This window comes from Cebus imitator, unplaced genomic scaffold (assembly GCF_001604975.1).
Source record: "Cebus imitator isolate Cc_AM_T3 unplaced genomic scaffold, Cebus_imitator-1.0 Scaffold228, whole genome shotgun sequence".
NCBI classification, from domain to species: domain Eukaryota; kingdom Metazoa; phylum Chordata; class Mammalia; order Primates; family Cebidae; genus Cebus; species Cebus imitator.
This window is the reverse complement of record NW_016107543.1, coordinates 2,741,867-2,762,284: the sequence shown is the minus strand read 5'-3', so window position 1 is coordinate 2,762,284 and position 20,418 is coordinate 2,741,867. Positions and strand designations below refer to the sequence as shown.

Sequence of the window (20,418 nt, the reverse complement as noted above, 5' to 3'; positions counted from 1 at the left end):
TATAGTCATTGTTCATTTCTTGCATTTTTTTTCCCTGCAGATGATTCAATGAAAGTGAAAGATGAATACAGTGAAAGAGATGAGAATGTTTTAAAGCCAGAGCCCACGGGAAATGCAGAAGAGCCTGAAATCCCTTATAGCTATTCAAGAGAATATAATGAATATGAAAACATTAAGTTGGAGAGACATGTTGTCTCATTCGATAGTAGCAGGCCAACCAGTGGAAAGATGAACTGCGATGTATGTGGATTATCCTGCATCAGCTTCAATGTCTTAATGGTTCATAAGCGAAGCCATACTGGTAAATAGTCTGCTTTTTGCATTCTTCCGAAAACTGTCCTAATGCAGCCATTATTAGGCTGTGGAAATGAAGTGGTGGAATTTGGAACTTTTGGTTACTTTCATTGATTTTTCTATAATGCTGATGTATCTCTTTCTGCATTGCCATTAACTCGGTGCTTTTTATTCCTGCCTTGCCATGCATTTGGCAAACATATTGCAAATGCTATGATAAAAAAAGACTGTAGAGAGCACAGTGTTCTAGGTCAGCCAAAAACTTTTTCTTCAGTTTCTAAGTAGGAGTTGAATTGTGTGATTTGCTTCTTAGCCATCTTTCACATATTTTTGCATAACATTTTTAATAAGAGCAGATCTTCATATCGTATTGGGTTCCAATTTGGTAAATGAAAGGATATAGTTTTTATTTCCAGTTTAAAAGAATTTATCTTCAGACAATAAACAGGCGGTCTATAGAAATGCAGACAAATGCAAGCATCATACCTGAGCCAGTAGATTCCATCCCACATCTCATATGAAGACTTCAAAAAGGAGAATTTCTAGCCGTCAGCACCTTGTTAGGACTTTAGTTTGTGACTCTTTTTTCAAAGGAGATTATATTCAAAAGGAATACTAAAAAATTAACTAGGCATGATGGCAAACACTAGTAGTCTCAGCTATCCTAGAGGCTGTGGTGAGAGGCTCACCCGAACCCAGGAGGTTGAGGCTTCAGTGAGCCTCTTCACCACTGCACTCTAGCCTGAGCAAGAAGACCCTGTCTCAAAAAAAAAAAAAAAAAAAGGAGTACCAAGTAATATAAAAACTTACATCTAGGGCCAGGCACCATGGCTCAGACCTGTAATCCCAGCACTCTGGGAGACCGAGGCAGGTGGACCATGAGGTCAAGAGTTTGAGACTATCCTGGCCAACATGGTGAAACCCCATCTCTACTAAGAATACAAAATCAGCTGGGCACGGTGGTGCATACCTGTAATCCTAGCTACTTGGGAGGCTAAGGCAGGAGAATCGCTTGAATATGGGAGGCAGAGGTTGCAGTGAGCCAAGATCGTGCCACTGCACCCCAGACTGGGCGACAGAGCAAGACTCCATCTCGGGGCGGGGGAAAAAAAAGAAAAAACTTACATCTAGAAAGCACTTCTAGAGCTACTCTTGTTTCTTTGCTCTGATTCAATATGATACCTAAAATAGCCTTGCTAGGTAGGTGCGTTTTCTCTTCTAGAGAGGAGATTTCATAAGTAAGTCTTATGCTTGCCTTGAAATGCAGCTCCCAACTGATCCCAATGTGAACAGTAACTGTTTAAAAGATGAGCTTTTGCCCTAGGCATCTAATCTGTGCATATCCTTCTCCACTTGCCTGTGATCAGAAATCTCCTTTTTTGTCCTTTTTAAAGGTGAACGCCCATTCCAATGTAATCAGTGTGGGGCATCTTTTACTCAGAAAGGTAACCTCCTCCGCCACATTAAACTGCACACAGGGGAAAAACCTTTTAAGTGTCACCTCTGCAACTATGCATGCCAAAGAAGAGATGCGCTCACTGGGCATCTTAGGACACATTCTGGTAAGTGAGAGAAATGAGCATTCCATGTCTAGTAACTGCATTCCTCAGAGCCCATGTGGAAACTAGAAAGAGTTAAGTATGAAGGTTTCAATCTGTCATTCTTGTTCTGAAGGGTTACAACAGCAGAGACCTCTAGGGCTAATTACACTACCATTAAGGCATTAATTGTTCTCCATCTGCCTCAGTGGAGATGATCATCTCCTCACCATCCATGCATCCCTAGAGAACACCACAGTCAGATAGGAAGAGCCCACCCTATAAAAATGTCTTTTTAATTTTTGTGAGAAAATTATAGCCATCAGTATTTTCTTCTGGTAAACTTTATTAAAAGATTATTTTCCTAACACACACACACACACACACACACACACTCTCTCTCTTTCCATTCAAAAGACTAGACAAGCAAATGATGTACAATTTTGTAAATTATGAAAAACTAATCTATACATAAATCATTGTTTGGGGGCTACTTTTTGGCCATTAGGGATAAATTTCTTAAATCCAACTTTCCTCTTGATCAGCCCACTTTTGTTTTTTTTTTTTTTTAAATAGACATGAGGTCTCATTATGTTGCTCAGGCTGGTCTCAAACTCCTGAGCTCGCACAATCCTCCCACTTTGACCTCCCAAAGTGCTGGGACTACAGGCATGAGCTGCCATGCCTAGCCAACCTACTTATTTTAAATCTCTAAAAGATGAACAGCAGTAAGGATTCATAAAAAGCTATGTGCTGTCTTGATGTTTTTACTCTTTATTTTGACCAAGATAATACTTTCTTTTTTCAAGATTAAGAATTTCCTTCCTAGAAAAATAAGACTGAGTTTATTTTCAAATTTGGGACCTCATGTTCTTGATGTTATCTGGCAAAATTTTAATTGGAAAAAAAGGTTTGTTTTTATGTCAGTTCACGTGTACTGCTTTGACTAAAACCTAGCCCCAAACCTGAAACTTGTTATAATTCAGCCACTAGGATTAAGCAAATCAACCCCAACAGAACCCACCATGAGAGATCATAATTGGCAAATGAAGGGTTTCTCTCTTTTACAGCTCATTTTTCAAAGTAATGAATTAAGGATGAGTTTGGTTCGAAAAAATTAGAATAGTTCTCTACTGTTGCCTTTTTCAAGTAAGAAACAATAGCAGGCATTTTAAAGACAGATTCTAGAGGACCCAATTTATGCAGAAACTTAACATTTTTAGCCCTAGCAAACCTGCATTTGTTTTAATTTAGGATTCCATAAGGATCTTTTAGTGCTTTAAATCCCAAAGCCTCTGTTTTAAACAGAACAAGAGGGATTCAAAAATAAAAATTTTAGCCCATAAAACTGACAAATGCATTGAGTATATTTTATCAACAATCAGAAAGACCAGCCTTGAACAGATAGTTGAAGTTATTACTTACATATTTCAAGCAATAAAGCATTTGGGAAGTTGGCAGAATACAGTTGCCTGAATTGTATGGGTGAAACTTTTCCTTCGTTTTAGACATTTAGATGAAGTCATTTTTACAATTCATTTTTATTTCTTTTTTATTTTTGAGACAGTCTTGCTCTGTCACCCAGGCTGGAGTCCGGTGGCACGATCTCGGCTCACTGCAACCTCTGCCTCCTAGGTTCAAGTGATTCTCCTGCCTCAGCCTTCCTAGTAGCTGGGATTATAGATGCCCACCACAACTCCCAGCTAATTTTTGTATTTTCAGTAGAGACAGGGTTGTGCCACGTTGGGCAGGCTGGTCTCGAACTCCTGACCTCGGGTGATCTGCCCTACTTGGCTTCCCAAAGTGCTGGGATTACAAGTGTGAGCCACTGCACCCAGAGTATTTTTATTTCTATTATTCAAAAATATCCCGGCCAGGTGCGATGGCTCACACCTGTAATCCTCTCACTTTGGGAGTCCAAGGTGGGAGAATCACCTGAGCCTGTGAAGTTGGGGCTACAGCAAGCTGTGATTGTGCCACTGCACTCCAGCATGGGTGATGGAGTGAGACCCCATCTCAAAAACAAAAAAATCCTTAATTAATTAGCTCAGTTTTTATCATAGCCTAGACTTTGCTATAGCCACTTGGCAAGGACGAGCTAAATTTATTCAAATATGTCAATGTTCTGAAAAGGCCATCAGTTTCTAGCTGAATGGCTAACTCCCACAAACTATAGCAATCTTTACTTACAGCCAGATGGATGTCCAAAATAAGGAATCCTTTCCTATTTCATTGCTTATACTACATTAACCTCGTTAAAGAATAAAAGGGCCCTATTTTCTTTTTCCTAAAGAAATAAGATTTGACCTGGATCTAAAACACTATGCTAAGTGGTAATCACTAAATCCAAATTCTTTCATTTGTGATAGGAGGCAATCCTTTTGAAGAATACTCTGACATAATAATTAATCATAAACCATGACCTTATTTAAGCTTACCAAATTGAAAATACAGATTCAAAAGTATTTAAATACTCTGGCTTCACTCAGCAGTCTCATTTCTAATGAACAGTTGTCACAGAGCCCCAATACCTGACCTGTATGGAACACCTGAGGGTCACTGAGTGCCCCTTATGTTCTCCTTCTAGTGGAGAAACCCTACAAATGTGAGTTTTGTGGAAGGAGTTACAAGCAGAGAAGTTCCCTTGAGGAGCACAAGGAGCGCTGCCGTACATTTCTTCAGAGCACTGACCCAGGGGACACTGGTGAGTTCACACAACACACATTTAATGAGCATCTGCTCTCCTGGGTGGTGGGATATGATAGGAAGTAAAAAGACTCGTGGAGTTTATATTTTGCTGGGGGCAGATAGATTATAAAGAAAGTAAATGAGCAGACTGTATGTTGGAAGGTTAGAGGGTGATAAGTGCTATTGAGAAAAATGAAGCAGTTACTGAGGAGTGAGGGTGAGAATCAGGGAAGGCTTCAGTGAGGTAACATTTTAACAGGCTTCTTAACAGGATGAGTGAGCCTGGCAAGTAACTAGGGAACAGCAAGAGCAAAGGTCCTGGGGCACAAATTTGAAGAAGTGTACATAGTCCTGTGTGGCTGGAACACAGTGAGTAATGGGACCTGAAGCCAGAGAGGAAATGGGAAACCAGATCTTATCAGGCCTTGCAGGCCATTGTAAAGGCTTTGGCTTTTACCCTGAGTGAAACTGAAAATCTTTAGCGGGTTTTGTATAAAGAGGTGACATCATTGGCCTTCTCATTTGAAAGAATCCGTCTACTTGCTTTTGAGAAGAGATTGTATTTGGGGCAAGGTTGGAAATTGGGGGGTCCATTTAGGAGGTCATTGCAATAGTTCAAGCAAGAGAAAATTGTATCTTGTTAGTAGTAGAGGTGGTGGGAAGTATTCTAAATCTCTATATATTTAAAGGCAGAGTCAACAAGATTTCCTAACAGATTGATGAAGAATGGAGTTACTATTTATAGAAAAGGCAAAGACCGAGAGTAGAAGAGGTTGGGGAGTGGCTAGGGAAGAGTCAATGAAAACTACAAGAATTTTCTTTGCACAGGCCCCAATTTATATCCTTGTCTATTCATATTATTTATTGTGATGCTTCCATTTGGCTTTGGGGATTTCTTGTTTTATTCAGTGATTTGAAGTAGATGCCTGCTGGCACTTGGTTGAACCACTAGATGTTCTTCTATATCTCAATTGTGTTTTATTTTCTTTTCACTCTTTAGCTGAAACAGCCTGAAACTTTTTTGTGTCACATCTCTGCAGCTGTCCTTTGTCCCATGGAGTTGGCTATCAGCCTGGTTCTGCAGTTTGGGTTGTCTGACATTTTTATTTGGTGACTTGTACCAATTGCTTATTTAGAATAGGTACAAATCCTCATGGGATTTAGTGTTTGACAGCAATTGTTGAAGTTGAGTAGTTTGAATAGCCTAAATCAGAAAGATTACAAAAATATGACAGAAATAACATGAAACTCAGGAAAAATGGAGTAGAAATGACTAAACTGCCCTCATTTTGCGTGAGAGAAAACTTGTGTTTTAGATAAAACGTATTGTATGATGTTAGGAGCTGGCCAACTGAATTCTGTTGGTTTGCACTGCTTCTGCTTTTTATCCTAATGGTATCTCTGGTTTTATCAAGGAGCTGGATTTCTAACTTGATAAAGGAAATCCAACTTACTTGGATAAAGCATATCCAAGTAAAAAGAAGTGTTTACTCCCTTATAAAAAAAAACAAACAGGCCAGACACAGTGGCACACACTTGTTGTCTTAGCTACTAAGGAGGCTGAAGTAAGAGGATTATTTGAGCCCAGGAGCTCAAGCCCAGCCTAGGTAACAAAGTGAGACCCCCATCTCTAAAAAAACTTAATTAATAAAATAAAAACAAACCTAATATTTGGGTTTTTACATCTTCTTCTGTTTGTTTTGTTTTGTTTTTATCTGAGTCTGCTTGCTAGGAAAGGTTTTGACATCTTAAGTGACCTGCTTCATGGGAGTCAGGCAGTACTTGATCAAGAATAGAATGTAGGCATCTGTACTTGCAGTTCTGTATTTCAGACAATAGGCAAAGTTCTTATTGTGAGAGATCCCTAAGCTATGAAAATCTGTCCTATTCCAAGTAGAATTAATTACTAATATTTAAAGCTAGAATGAAAGAGAGCATCTGACCCTACCTCTTCATTTTAGAGGTCACAAGACTGAGACTCACCTAAAATTCAGTGACTTACTTAAAATTCACCACAATTTTGTGACTAGTATTTTTTTTTTTTTTTTTTGAGACAGAGTTTTGCTCTTGTTGCCCAGACTGGAGTGCAATGATGCAATCTCAGTTCATTGCAACCTCCATCTCCCAGCTTCAAGCGATTCTCCTGCCTCAGCCTCCCAAGTAGCTGGGATTACAGGCATGTGCCACCACACCAAGCTAATTTTTTGTATTTTTAGTAGAGACAGGGCTTCTCCATGTTGGTCAGGCTTATCTCGAACTCTCGACCTCAGGTGATCCACCAGTCTCAGCCTCCCAAAGTGCTGGGATTGCAGGCATGAGCCACTGCGCCCAACCACGATTAGTCATATTTTTTAATTTTCAAAAATTTGAGATATAGCTCACATACTATAAAATTTACCTTTTTAAAGTGCACATTTCAATAGTTTTAGTATATTCACAAAATTGTACAACCATCACCACTATCTAATTTCAGAACATTATCACCACTAGCAACAGCAGTGCTGTGCCCATTAGCAGTCACTCCCTATTCCCCCTCCCTCTAGCTCCAGGCAGCCACCAGCCTACTTTCAGCCTATATGGATTTGCCTGTTATGGACATTTCACATAAATGGAATCATACAATATGTGGCCTTTTGTGTTGGCTTCTTTTACTTAGCATAATGTTTTTGAGGCATTTATATATGCTGAAGCATTTATCAGTACTTCATTTCTTTTTATGGCTAGATAATATTCCATTGTTTAGATTTGCCACTTTCTATTTATCCATTCATCAGTTAATGGACATTTGGGTCTTTTACACCTTTTCTACTTTTTAACCTTGATTAGCTATATTTCTTAAAGGTTATATATTATCTGGCTTGCAAAAGAGATATAGTAACACACATACTAATAGACACACATATATATGCATATATGTGTGTCCTGAGTCTCCTGGAAGGAGGGGGGAAGATCAGAAAACTACACTCTATAAACAGTAAGTTCAAAATTACAGATTTTGAAGTAAGGTCACTACCTTACTTGCCATTCTCACAATCTTTTTTAGGAATTTCAAGTAAGGAAAATATCAAAGTAATATTTTAGCTATCTTCAGTGGTAGTAAGTGATTCAGGAAATGCTGAAATACAGAGGTTGGGTTAATTTGCATTTCATAGGGTGGTTTGGTGGATGCATGCACCATACTTTAAGTCTCAGCAAAAAAAGATAAAGGGTTAACTAAGTCAGCAAGTTTTGACTTTTTTTTTTTTTCGAACAAATATGTTGTAATGGTGGTTTCAGGTTATAAATGTGTAAAGTCATAGCTTAATCGAGTTACTGCATCTCAGTCCATATGTTAGTCTATCTTTTATGTTTCAGATACTTTCTATAATTTTTCCTGAGGCCAAAATTTACAGAATATTTAATCCAACATAAGCCAATTCTTTAACTATTTTGCACCCTTCCATTTATGATTTCCATTTGTTTTCTTCTTGAAATTGGGAGTCCAGTGTGGACATGGGGTTCCATTCTGAGCCTAGCCAGTATAGTGCATCTTATGCCTTCATCCCTCACTTGTAAAGAGATGATGCTCCATTGCTGTTGTGCCTACGGCACTCATTCTTCAAATGCTTATTGTAAATCGAAGCGCAGTGTAGTGTGAGAGCCAAGCCTGTGGACAAACCCGCCTGCATGGGGAAGCAGGACTTTCTGGAAGCAAGCAGATGGATAAAAAGGCCTTGAAGTGAAGACCAGCCTGCAAAAAAATGCAGGTGTTGGGCAACAGGGCTTCTAGCCTTGCTAATCATTTCTTTTATCCAGATAGCATTTGTTGAGTTCTCTATGTGCCAGGCCCATATCAAAGCTGTTTAGAAGATGAGTTAAGGTCAAGCCCCTATACTTTAAGAATTTACAATGGCCGGCCGCGGTGGCTCAAGCCTGTAATCCCAGCACTTTGGGAGGCCAAGGCGGGTGGATCACGAGGTCAAGAGATCGAGACCATCCTGGTCAACATGGTGAGACCCTGTCTCTACTAAAAATACAAAAAATTAGCTGGGCATGGTGGTGCATGCCTGTAATCTCAGGAGGTTGAGGCAGGAGAATTGCCTGAACCCAGGAGGCGGAGGTTGCGGTGAGCCGAGATCGCGCCATTGCACTCCAGCCTGGGTAACAAGAGCGAAACTCCGTCTCAAAAAAAAAAAAAAAAGAATTTACAATCTGGCTGGGCACAGTGGCTCACGCCTGTAATCCCAGCACTTTGAGAGACTGAGGTCGCAGATCACAAGGTCAAGAGATGGAGACCATCCTGGCCAACATGGTAAAACTCTGTCTCTACTAAAAATACAAAAATTAGCCAGGCATGGTGGCGGGCACCTGTAGTCCCAACTACTTTGGGAGGCTGAGGAAGGAGAATCACTTGAACCCAGGAGGCAGAGGTTGCAGTGAGCCGAGACCCACCAAAAAAAAAAAAAAAAGGGAAAAAGGAAAGGCTCCATCTCAAAAAAAAAAAAAAAAAGAATTTACAGTCCAACCACCAACCAGATACTTGATCTATTAAGATAATGCAGGGGTCTAATAAAGACACAAGTGATATTGCCACTTTAGTCCAAGTTTCTACACCAGACATCACAAGTGACACCATCAAAGTATTCCAATTCTGTCTTAATGGAGTCTATATGAAAAGAAAAAAAAATACAGAAGACCATGGACTTCATTTTCTCATTAGCTTGATTCTTATTTCAGAAAGAGACTAACAGCTGGTATAGAGATTCATTTAGCCCCATTTCACACAAATTATGAATACTTGGAGCAGGAAATATTTTTTGTATAACAATGAGTTCTAGCAATAATAATATTTTTAAGTAATTGAATAATTTATGAATCTAGGATACTAAGCCTTTCATCTTCAATAACTCTTTAAGATCATACAAGCATGAGGGTTTCAGAATAAACTTATATTTTTACCAACTTAGCAGACCGAAGAAAATGTTTAAAATTTTTTAACTTTGTTTTCCCAACCTATTCTTTTTTTTTGAGATGGAGTCTTTCTCTGTCACCCAGGCTGGAGTACAGTGATGCCATCTTGGCTCACTGCAACCTCTGCATTCTGGGTTTAACCAATTCTCCTGCCTCCGCCTCCTGAATAGCTGGGATTACAGGCACCCACCACCATGCCCCTCTAATTTTTGTATTTTTAGTAGAGGCAGGTTTTCACTATGTTGGCCAGGCTAGTCTCGAACTCCTGACCTCAGGTGATTCTACCCCCCTGCCACCTCGACCTCCCAAAGTGCTGGGATTACAGGTGTGAGCTACTGCTCTAACCTATTCTTTTTAGAAATTAATATTATCTCACAGGTAGTATATTCATTTTACTGGTTCAAAAAGGCAACAGTTATGTAACTTTTTTGTTAGAACCTGCCTCTATCTTTGATAGCAATCTCTTGTTAGACAATTCCTATTGCATAATAGCACCACTTTGTTCCACTCTCCATTAGCTACTGACTGACCACACCATAGAAGAGACAGGAAGCAATAGCTCTTATTTAAGCTCCACTTAACACTTCAAGATCTAATGAAGGATTTTGAACAAAAACAAAAGCACAGCACAATTACATAGTTAAACCTTCAGTGACTTTGAGATAGAAATGGTATCATGGAAACGGTTAACTAAAACCAAATATTAAGGCTTACACAGGGAATAAAGGTAGTAACCTATTCTGTAATTGTTCTACATTTTATTATTTATTTTTTCAGCACATCATTAAAATAACTTTTTTTAATGAAAATTAGTATATCTACTATTTAGCAAGCAAGCAATATGAAGGGAAATCGATCCACAATGACTGTCCTACTCATTCTACTCTCACTCATGAACCGAATGTGCAGATTGTTCCTTGCCACCAGTACATATTCCCCACACCCACCGCTTGCAGCATTAAACCGCCAAACACCACCCAGGAACGGATTTCCTATTTCATCATTTAAACCCATTATCTTGTTCCCTTACTATCTTGCCAAACTGGTTTCTCTCCACTTACATTTCTGAGACGTGATGTGGCAAGATAACAAGTCTAGACTGTTTGTATAAATAGACAGTTGGGTCCTAAAGTTGGAGAAAAGGACCAAAAACCAATAGTCCTCTTTTTTTTATTTTCTTTTCAGTGCACTGCCTAAGCCACTCAGTAATCCCAAAGAGCTTGTCCAGTTACAAAGCATTTTTTTGTGAATGTGCGATGTGTGTGTTGTTGTTGTTTACAGACAGGGCTCACTCTATTCCTCACGCTCGAGGGCAGTGGCAAGATCATAGCTTCCTGGGCTCAAGTGATCCTCCCACCTCAGCCTCCCAAAGTGCTGGATTACAGGCACAAGCCATGGCATCTGGCTCTTTGTGTTTTAAAGGGTGTTCATTTCATGGTATTGTGTGTCAGCTGTCCAACAAGTGTGAGGCAAAGACTAGCAGTTTAGGAAAGAAAATAAGAGTACTATCTTCAGTTGAAAATTAGCCTTTGCCTAACTTACCAACTAGAAAACAAGGTTAACTCAGTGAAGATCAAGTGAATCACTAGAGTGTTCACATGTACAGTAAAGGTTAAGATCTTGTAGTTAACATTTTGAGTGAATGATCTTGAAAGAGGGTGTGAGTGAACAGGAGTCCTCTAGATTAGTTTCAGAGGATTTCTTTCAATCTAATCAGAGTTGTGGAAATGGAGAAGTCTCCATCCATTCCTCCAAATATGTCCATCCATGAACAGTGCAGAATTTTATGTTAAATGCCAGGTATTTGGTCTCTGATTTACAGAGTAATGTTTATCTGGAAATGACTCTCAAGACCAGTTTGGTGGGTAACACGGAATAAAAGGTGATGTTATCTCAAAATGTTGCCATTTAGTGACCTGCCCTAATTACAGTAATTTAGGTCAATGTGTCCACGTTTCAGCATCCTCACAAATGGAGAGGATGTTGATTACGTGTCCTCAGAAAGCTGCTTGTTGTAACTGACATTGACTTTGGTAAAATGTAGACAGTAACTGCTGAGAAACAAATGGGAAAACTAGATGGGCAGCACCGTGCTTGGGGTAATTCCTGGATAATGATTTGGCAGTGAGAGGAGGGACCACAAGAGACTAAAAGGGACAGTGGTAAAATGGGCATAAAACATAAACATTCCCTGAGTACTGTTTTTCATTCTTTTTTCACTATAAATCTTTTTGTTAATAACTACAGGGTTGAGGGGAGGCTTACTTGGATTTAATCTTCTCAAAGTTGTTGGAACTAGGATGAATGTTTTTAGTCAAAGCACAAACTTAGCTGCCTCTCCTATGATTCCAAGATAGAAGTCTCCTTCTAACAGCCCCAAGAACTTACTGCAAATTCCAAACTTTGTCTTTCATCTCTATGCTCTTGGGGCTTTGGGTAGTGCCACATCTGGTGGTGGTTTGTGTGAAAGGAAATAATATATATAAATAATTTCCTGTTTGGTCATTGAAACCTATCCCTGTACTGGACGGAATTTGACCCGCTTCACTCAATAGCAGTGTCTTGTGGTTGAAGTGTCCGTTATTTACAACTGTTGGTCAGCCAGAGTCTATCAAGTACTTTCACACTAGCCCAAAAGCCACTCAGTCCCCTTATTCTGACCCTTACTGTTTTCCTTTACACAAATAGTTGTTAATAGCTTCACTGAAGGCTATGATTTATTTCTTTAGCGCCTAGAATTATTTTTGACAAGAAACTCACCAAGTCCAGTAAATATTGTCATTATTATCACATTATTTATCGTCCTCTTCTCTTTCTCATTTTTGGAGTCGGATTTCTTTTCCTTTTTCTTTTTAAGAGATGGGATCTCACTGTGTTGCCCAGGCTGAACTTGAACTCCTGGCCTCAAGCCATCCCCTCACCTCAGCCTCCTGAGTAGCTGGGACTATGGGCTGGTGCCACCACACCTGGCAGAGCCAGATTTCATTTTATTCCAGATTAAAAAAAAAAAAAAAAGCTGAACTTTGGCTGGGTGCAGTGGCTCATGCCTATAAACCCAACACTTTGGGAGGCTGAAGTGGGAGGATTGCCTGAGGCCAGGAGTTGGATACCAGACTAAGCAATATATTGAGACTAATAATTTTTTTAATTAGCCAGACATGGTGGCTCTGGACTGTATATTATATATATAAATAATATACTTGAGAAGCCGAGGTGGGAGGATCACTTGAGCCCAGGAAGTTGAGCCTGCAGTGAGCCATCATCACACCACTGCACTCCCCCCTGGATGACAGTTGAGACCCTGTTTCAAAAACAAGTAAATAAATTAGTTAAATAATAAAAACTGAGCTTTATAATGTATTGTGTAATGACATACAGTAACATACTGTAACATACAGTTTTTTAATGCCACTAATAAAATTAAAAATATTTAATACTCTGGGGCTTATTTTTGGTTTTTTAGACAGAGTATCACTCTGTCACTCAGGCTGGAGTGCGGTGGCACGGTTAGATTGGTGCAAAAGTAATTGCAGTTTTTGCAGTTACCTTTAATAGTTCACTGTAACCTCAAACCTCTGGGCTCAAGGAATCCTCCCACCTCAGTCTCCCAAGTAGCTAGGACTACAGGCACATGCCAACATGCCTAGATAATTTTTTTAAATTATTTTTTGTAGACGTAGCATCTAGCTATGTTGCCCAGGCTTGTCTCAACTCCTGGCCTCAAGTAATCCTCCTGCCTCGGTCTCCCAAAGCACTGGGATTACAGGGGTGAGCCACCATGCCAGCCACTACTTGCTTTTTACTCTAATCCCTTAAACTAGTTTCAATTTATTCTTCCATAGACATAATAGAAATGTATGGATAATTCATTTTAGTTTGGATCTCCTGAAGTGTTTATGAGAAAACAGAGAAAAATGTTTACAGCATCACAATGTATTTGCCCAGGGCAGGTGTGGGCTAACTGTGGTCCTCTGAGCAAATGCAGATAGTGGCCTGTTTGTGTACAGGGGTTTTTACATTTTTAAAAGGCTGTGGGACAGAAAAACAAAACAAAACAAAACAAAAAACAAAGAATATAAGATAGGGACTACATGTGTCTGGCAATTTTTTTTTAATTTACTGCCTGGCCCTTTACAGAATAAGCTTGCTGATCCCTGGCTCAGGCTAGCATCATGTGTTAAAATGTCAAGCCTTATATTTAGAGCAGCTGGTATCTCTTTGAACTTTAGACATAAAGTTGGGCACTGCCTGCTAAATTGAGGTAAATTATATTTACTACAGTTTACTATTTTAGTTGATTAGATATTGGCACTATTTTTATACTCTTCTAGTAGTTCTCAATTCTGGCTGCATTTAAAAATCATCTGGGGAGCTTTGAAAATATTCTTGCCTAGGCCTCTTACCAGAAATCCTGATTTAATTGATCTGAAGAGGGGCCTGGGCATAGGTATTTCGTACATGCTCTTCAGGTGATTCTAATGTCCAGCCAGGTCTGAGAACCACAGGCCTACACTACTCACAAGTCTATTTGTGGATGGGTAGTTAGCCCATATTCATAGGCAGTTTTTATTCACATTTTTATTAGAAATTCAATAGAGATGTGTTATACAAATTGTTCTTTAATTTCAAGGCAGAAGTGTTGCTCAGGGAAATTATAACTGAGACTATTTTGAAATGTGAAGAGCATATGAAACAGATAATGCAGAGCACAGAGAAAGAATATGAAAGATAGGAACTGAGAGGAGCGTGCTGGAAAAAAATGAAAAAGAAAAAGAAAGAAACCACTCAGAATTTCAATACACAAATCACTGAGTAGATGTCTTGGTATCTGTGTGAGTGTATCTATTTTCAAAAGTGCTGTTAACATAAACAGAGCAGTAAATCTGGGGCACCATGCTTTTTTTTCAAAGTTGTTAAGAAGAATTATTTCAGTCTGCAGGTGTCACACGCAGTTACTCAGAATCAGAAAGAAGGCTGATCAGGGGTTAGAAGATCTCCATCTATCTGTCTTTTTGCAACCAACCACGTCCAGGCTGTTTATTTAATACTTCCTCTTGCTAATGAATGTACTGGTTGGGGATGGGTCAAGCTTTCCCGTCTCGGCATAAGACTGCAAGATTTGAATGTGCCCTGGTGTCGGCTTCACTGACCACAGCAGGTACCCCAGGCAAGAATCTGAGCAGTCATAACAGGTAACAACAGCAGAGTGTGCATCCAACTTTGGACACTTCTCCTTCCAGTTTATTTCCTTTTCTCCCCATGTACCAATGTGTTCTTTTCCCTCTTCTTTTTATATTTTTCCAAACCAGCAAGTGCGGAGGCAAGACACATCAAAGCAGAGATGGGAAGTGAAAGAGCTCTCGTTCTGGACAGATTAGCAAGCAATGTGGCAAAACGAAAAAGCTCAATGCCTCAGAAATTCATTGGTAAGAATACAAACCTTTTTCCTGCTGTTGTTAGCAGACAGTTTAAATGAAATAACATAGGATGCTTGCTACACAAGGCCCTTCGTAGCTTAACCTCTGTTAAAATAATTAGTTTTTCATTGTGTACTTTTATTCTTTGTGGTTCATTTTGATAGCTCTAGAAAATAGAATAAAATATATTAACTAAAGCATCATCATGACAGAAGATGGGAGTATTTGATATCCAATTTCCTAAATGGATGTGAAGTTTAAAATCCTGTTCCTTCCTCTTTACTCTGAATGACATATGTTGCATGAGAGAGTTTATGCAATTTGTACCAGTAAGATGTTCAAGATAGCATTTTTGTAATCTTTTGTAATTATATTTTACAAGTTGGCTCGTTAGCATGCTCAAACTTTTTCCATGCTCTAAAACATATTGCCATATTTTCTTGAATTTGATTGAGAATTGGCTTTAAGGGAAAGCGGTTGGGCAAACATAGATTTAAATAACAAGGTTTGATTTAATCATTTGTCTTACTGGAGTTAATTTTTATGCCATTAGTTTTCACATTGTCGAAAAATACAGCACAATAAAATGGGTACGAAATAATTATGTTCATTAAAGTGTTAGGACTTCCAAATGGCAGAGATATTTTGGTGAACTCTCCCAGATATTTACATAAATGTGACCATGATATTTAAAATAGATTTGTATTTGTGAAGTAGATAGCTGAAATGGAACATATCAATTTTGCTGTAAATTGAAAGTTGGTGATATTGAACAAAAATAGTTATCACATGAAAATAGACCTCCCTCAACATCAGTAATATTTTAGAAACCTGTCTCAGTCTCTTTTTCCAAAGCTGCTTCCAGCTGTTGATTTTTTATTTCAGTCCTTTTGTATTTATTCTTCTCAATAGCTCTTACAGATAATAAGTGCCTGCTAGGTTTTTAAATCTGACTAAATTTGATTATGGTATAGATAATGTTTTTACAAGCAGACATTCTATGTGAATTACAGAGATATATTGAAAGAATTCATATATTTCAAAATTACCTACTTTGGTATTTCTGCCTATTTATTTTACTTTGACTAACTGAAAGATTTTTGTGCACTTGTAGTCACTTTAAGAATAAATTGCGTCAGAGTAAAGTTGGTGTATTTCAGTTTAGGGAGGTCCCCTCCTCCTTGCTGTCCTCCCTCCCCTTGGTGAGAAATGTCAGGGGAGTACGTAGTGACTTCCATTTAGAGTTTAGGCACAGTAAACAAATGGCCAGTTTAAGACGTTGTCTACAAACATTGCCCATATATCTTTTGGGCTTTGCTTATAGGAAGAGGTTCTGACTGGAGTATAAAAGAAAGCTTGCATCATTATTCTACGCCATGAGTGTATTTTAGTTTGGGGAAAGTAATGGGTTTTTGGCTGTTTTTGGTTTTGTTTTTTTTGAGATAGGATCTCACTCTTCTGCCCAGGCTGGAATGCAGTGGTGTGATCACACCTCAAATTCCTGGGCTCAAGAGATCCTCCTAACCCAGCCTCCCAAGTAGCTGGAACTATGGGCATGCACCACCAGGCTCAGCTAATTTTTAAACTTTTTATAGAGATGGAATCTCTTTATGTTGCCCAGGCTGGTCCAGAGAAAGTTTTGACTCGAGAAATGGCTGAAGCTGATATGGAGAGGGACATCACAAGGAGAGCTGGGCAAGAAAAAAATGTAAAGCGACTTAATTTCAATCCAGTTGTGGTCAATGCATTTTGGTCTAAGAGAACTAAAATTTGAGAGATAGTCCCTAGTATTTACAGTTGTCCTAAACCTATGGTTGAACTAAAGCCCTACTTAATAGAAGTTGCTTTGGTATTTCATAGATTCAAAAATACAGCATGTTTCATATGTGCAAATTTGTGCCATTTAGCCCATTGCCTGGGGGATCTGTTTCATTTGTTTGCTACTCTTGCAACCAGAGGATTTTCACTTCACCCTTCCAGACTTGTGAGAGATGCTGATCTTGTAGGTGTTGATTTCTCATCTTCTGAACCATCACATTATCTCTGTGCTGGAATCAGAAACCTGGTAGAGTTAGCTCTTTATCAAGCTGAGGTAGCAACTTCAGGGCTTCAGGGCCCAGAATAACTGGGGGAATTTTTTTTTTTTTAAATTGTGGTATAGTACAGTAAGAAGAGTACTGGATTAGAAGCTAAAAGACCCAGGTTCTGATCCTAGCTCTGTCATTTCTTAACTGTGTATGTTTAGACTAATCACAGAACCTTTCTGGTCCTCTCTTTACTCATCTGTGAAATGAAGAGACTGAAGAGGTGATAAAGTGCCCAGGAAGGTACCTCCCCTCTGCAAGTCTGTGAAATTAATTAGAAAAGAAATCGAAGTCAGCAACTATTGATACCACTGTGTGTTTATAAAGCCCATCTGTGTAACTTCAGATAGCCTTTTTCTCAAGGCTATACAGATACGGTGTTCATGTTATAAACCATATCCTAGGTTTTTAGGAGTTTTTTTTTTTTTTTTTAAGACAAACGGTATAAATCTGAGAGTCTAAAACACAGTTACATTAGCCCAACATTCATGTGTTTTGCTTAGCGCAGTACCACTTGTTCATTCACTCTTTTGTCCATTCATCTATCATACAGAAGGCTAAGAGTTCCTGTCATATACATGGCATTCTTGTTTCTGGGCACTGTTGTAATCTTCTTGCATTATATCCTAAACCCTTGTTTGAAAGGTTTTTAAAAAATAAAAATAAAGAAATCCCTTAAATTATTTAACTGAATCAACCTTTGTAATAGAAAATAGTAATGTCAAGGGAGGGAAAAAGGAACATTATCTGTGACACTGTGCAGTGTATGAGATGAAGTGATATAAAACGTGGGGCTATTGTCCTCTCATCTCCTCTCCTCTCCTAGCCTGTCCCCTTCCCTCCCCTCCCCTCCTCCTTCTCTTCTCTTCTCTCTTTTCTCCCATATTTCCTCTCCAAGGCACTGTTTTTTGAAGATTCAGCTGCCAGGGTAATGGCAATGAGTAAGGTGCGAAGGAAGACTGAGTCATTCCGTTTAATCCTTGCTGACGATTGTACAGCACTCAGACCAGCCTTGACTTCCCTGACCTCTTGTACTATGAGGGTAAAGGTGAAATTAGACCATCAGGTCAGCCTGTTGCTATCTCAGCAAGCTGGAGGTAATTACCAGTAGGGAGCATTTTGCATCTATTAGAGATGAACTGGGGAAGAGGGACAGATTGGATCAAGTCTAAATGTATTTTGAGACACAAACATGCTCTCAAGTCAGAGAAAAATAATTTTTTTCTAATTCTCCAAGAAACTGTGTATGGCTTTGTTTCAAATAGGAAAAAAATTGACACACATCTATCAGGAATCGACACCTTTACATTGTCAGAATAACTCTGTTTAAGTTGTTCTTTTCAAAGGACAAGAGACCTTCCTTTGCACATACAGTCCTTTAGGGATTTTCCTCCCTCTGAATCTTGTTCTCCTGTTATAAACTTGTTTGACTACACTTCAAACTAGGCCATCCTCAAATACTTGGCTCAAAATGGATTTCTCTCTCGGATGGAGAAGAAAAATGACTACATTTCTGCATATTTCTCCTGATTTTTATTCTTTCCCAAAAAAACAGATGTTATTCAGACCAAAGTGGTTACCATAGCATCTCCTTATTTTAAAAGTTTTATGTATTACTTTATTAAAGTAAGTTTTCATATTGAAAAGAACATTAAAAAAAGATCTCACTCACCTGTGGTAAACATGTTAATGAGGTTTTGACACTTGAACAAACCATCGGTTCTCCCTGTGAAGTAACTAATGAGAAATTGCCTGCTTTGGTTAACAGCAACAGGAAGCAGTTTTAATACCTGTTTCTAAAAGAAAAAAGTATTTTTCCAACCCCTTCCCGAAGGCCTAAAGTCCATAATCCCGTAAGCATTATAATGTCATTGCATTTTAGGGATATTAGGAACCACCAGTGAGGTTCTTTCACCATGGAAGGAAGGAGAATCAGAGAGGTGGAGTGACATAGCTGGCAGGCAACAGAGCAGCACCAGACCTTGGCCTATAAGCGCTGCAGTCCAGGCCCTTCCTTCCCCAGGAGGTGACCAAGAGCAGTGCATGTCATGTTGGGGGTTTTGGAAAGCAAGGAGTCTGGTCGTTGAAAGCTGGCGGGAGAGGCCAGGTGCAGTGACTCACGCTTGTAATCCCAGCACTTTGGGAGCCCAAGGCAGGTGGGTCACTTGAGGTCAGGAGTTCAAGACCAGCCTTGGCCAATATGGTGAAACCCCATCTCTACTAAAAATACAAAAATTAGCCAGGTGTGGTGGTGGGTGCCTATAATCCTACCTATTTGGGAGGCTGAGGCACAGGAATCGCTTCAGCCCGGGAAGCAGAGGTTGCAGTAAGCCAAGATTGCACCAGCCTGGGCGACAAAGCAAGACTGTTTCAAAAAAAAAAAAAAGAAAGTTGGTAGGAGAAAAAAGTCCCTTGAAGAAGGGCAATTGTTCTCCCTCAAGGGTGATTCTCTTTAGAAAAGAAGTCTTCCCCGGTGACTCCATGACAACAGATGACAACCACGTAGCACTTCCCAGTGTCTCACAGAGGACAAAGACTTCTGCAGCAACCGAATGTGGTCTCCAGCTCAGCTTTCCTCAGCACAGCCCCCACAGCTCTCTCTGTTCTTCCCTCCTTCCTGTTTCTTCTTGTACTCTGGCTCCCCTCTGTTTTCCACCTCCTGCAAGAAGTGTTAGTTTCACCTAGGTTGAGATCAGAGCCATGATGATGATTGGATATTCCATTTTTTCTACTTGCCTGCTTTTTTTGTTCGTTTGCTTATGGATGTGTGCTGATAGTAACAGTGAGCGGTAACATGTGTGGGAAATTATATGACACAGCAGCAAACATATTTAAGTAACTTGAAGAACCTTAAGACTTAAAACCTGAATATTTCACCTTACCAGAAATATTGGATTTCTATTATTTTTCTAAAGGTTCAATCATTTTGCCACCCTCTTCAAAAAAACCTTTCAATGACTCCCATTGGAATAAAATCCAAACCATTCAGTCAGGCCTTCTGAGCCTTCCACAATCTGTCTCCAACTTACTTCTTCTAATTTTATCATTTCAGCCAACCAGTCCTTTGCTTCAGCCACTGTGAACTCCTCCTCTGTCTTCTGTGTAATATCTCACTCTTTTCTGAATGCCGTCCCTCACGTCTGCCCTTAAAAGTACACATTGTAGGCCGAGCGCAGTGGCTTATGCCTGTAATCCCAGCACTTTGGGAGACCAAGGTGGGAGGATCACTTGAGCTCAGGAGTTTGAGACCATCCTGAGCAACACAGTAAGACCCTGTCTCTGCAAAACAAACAAACAAAAAAAAAAATCAAAAAATTAGCCAGGCGTGATGGCATGGGCCTGTAGTCCCAGGTACTTGGGGGGCTGACGTGGGAGTATCACTTGAACCCAGGCAGTTGAGGCTGCAGTGAGCTGTGATCATGCCACTGCAATCCCACCCGGGCAACA

General features: G+C 39.5%; 1 protein-coding gene across 3 annotated transcripts in view; it reads left to right on the top strand.

Annotated features, from left to right (window-relative positions):
- Positions 1-20,418, top strand: part of IKZF3 (IKAROS family zinc finger 3) — a 90,679-nt gene that overhangs the window by 62,710 nt on the left and 7,551 nt on the right. The window contains exons 4-7 of one of the 3 annotated variants that reach the window (XM_017497288.2): positions 41-301; positions 1,689-1,856; positions 4,420-4,536; positions 14,780-14,896. In XM_017497288.2, the coding sequence (XP_017352777.1) occupies positions 41-301; positions 1,689-1,856; positions 4,420-4,536; positions 14,780-14,896 (663 nt within the window). Of the gene's footprint in view, positions 1-40; positions 302-1,688; positions 1,857-4,419; positions 4,537-14,400; positions 14,663-14,779; positions 14,897-20,418 lie in introns of those variants that run through there. The other 2 variants (XM_017497289.2, XM_017497290.2) reach the window with 2 other exon arrangements.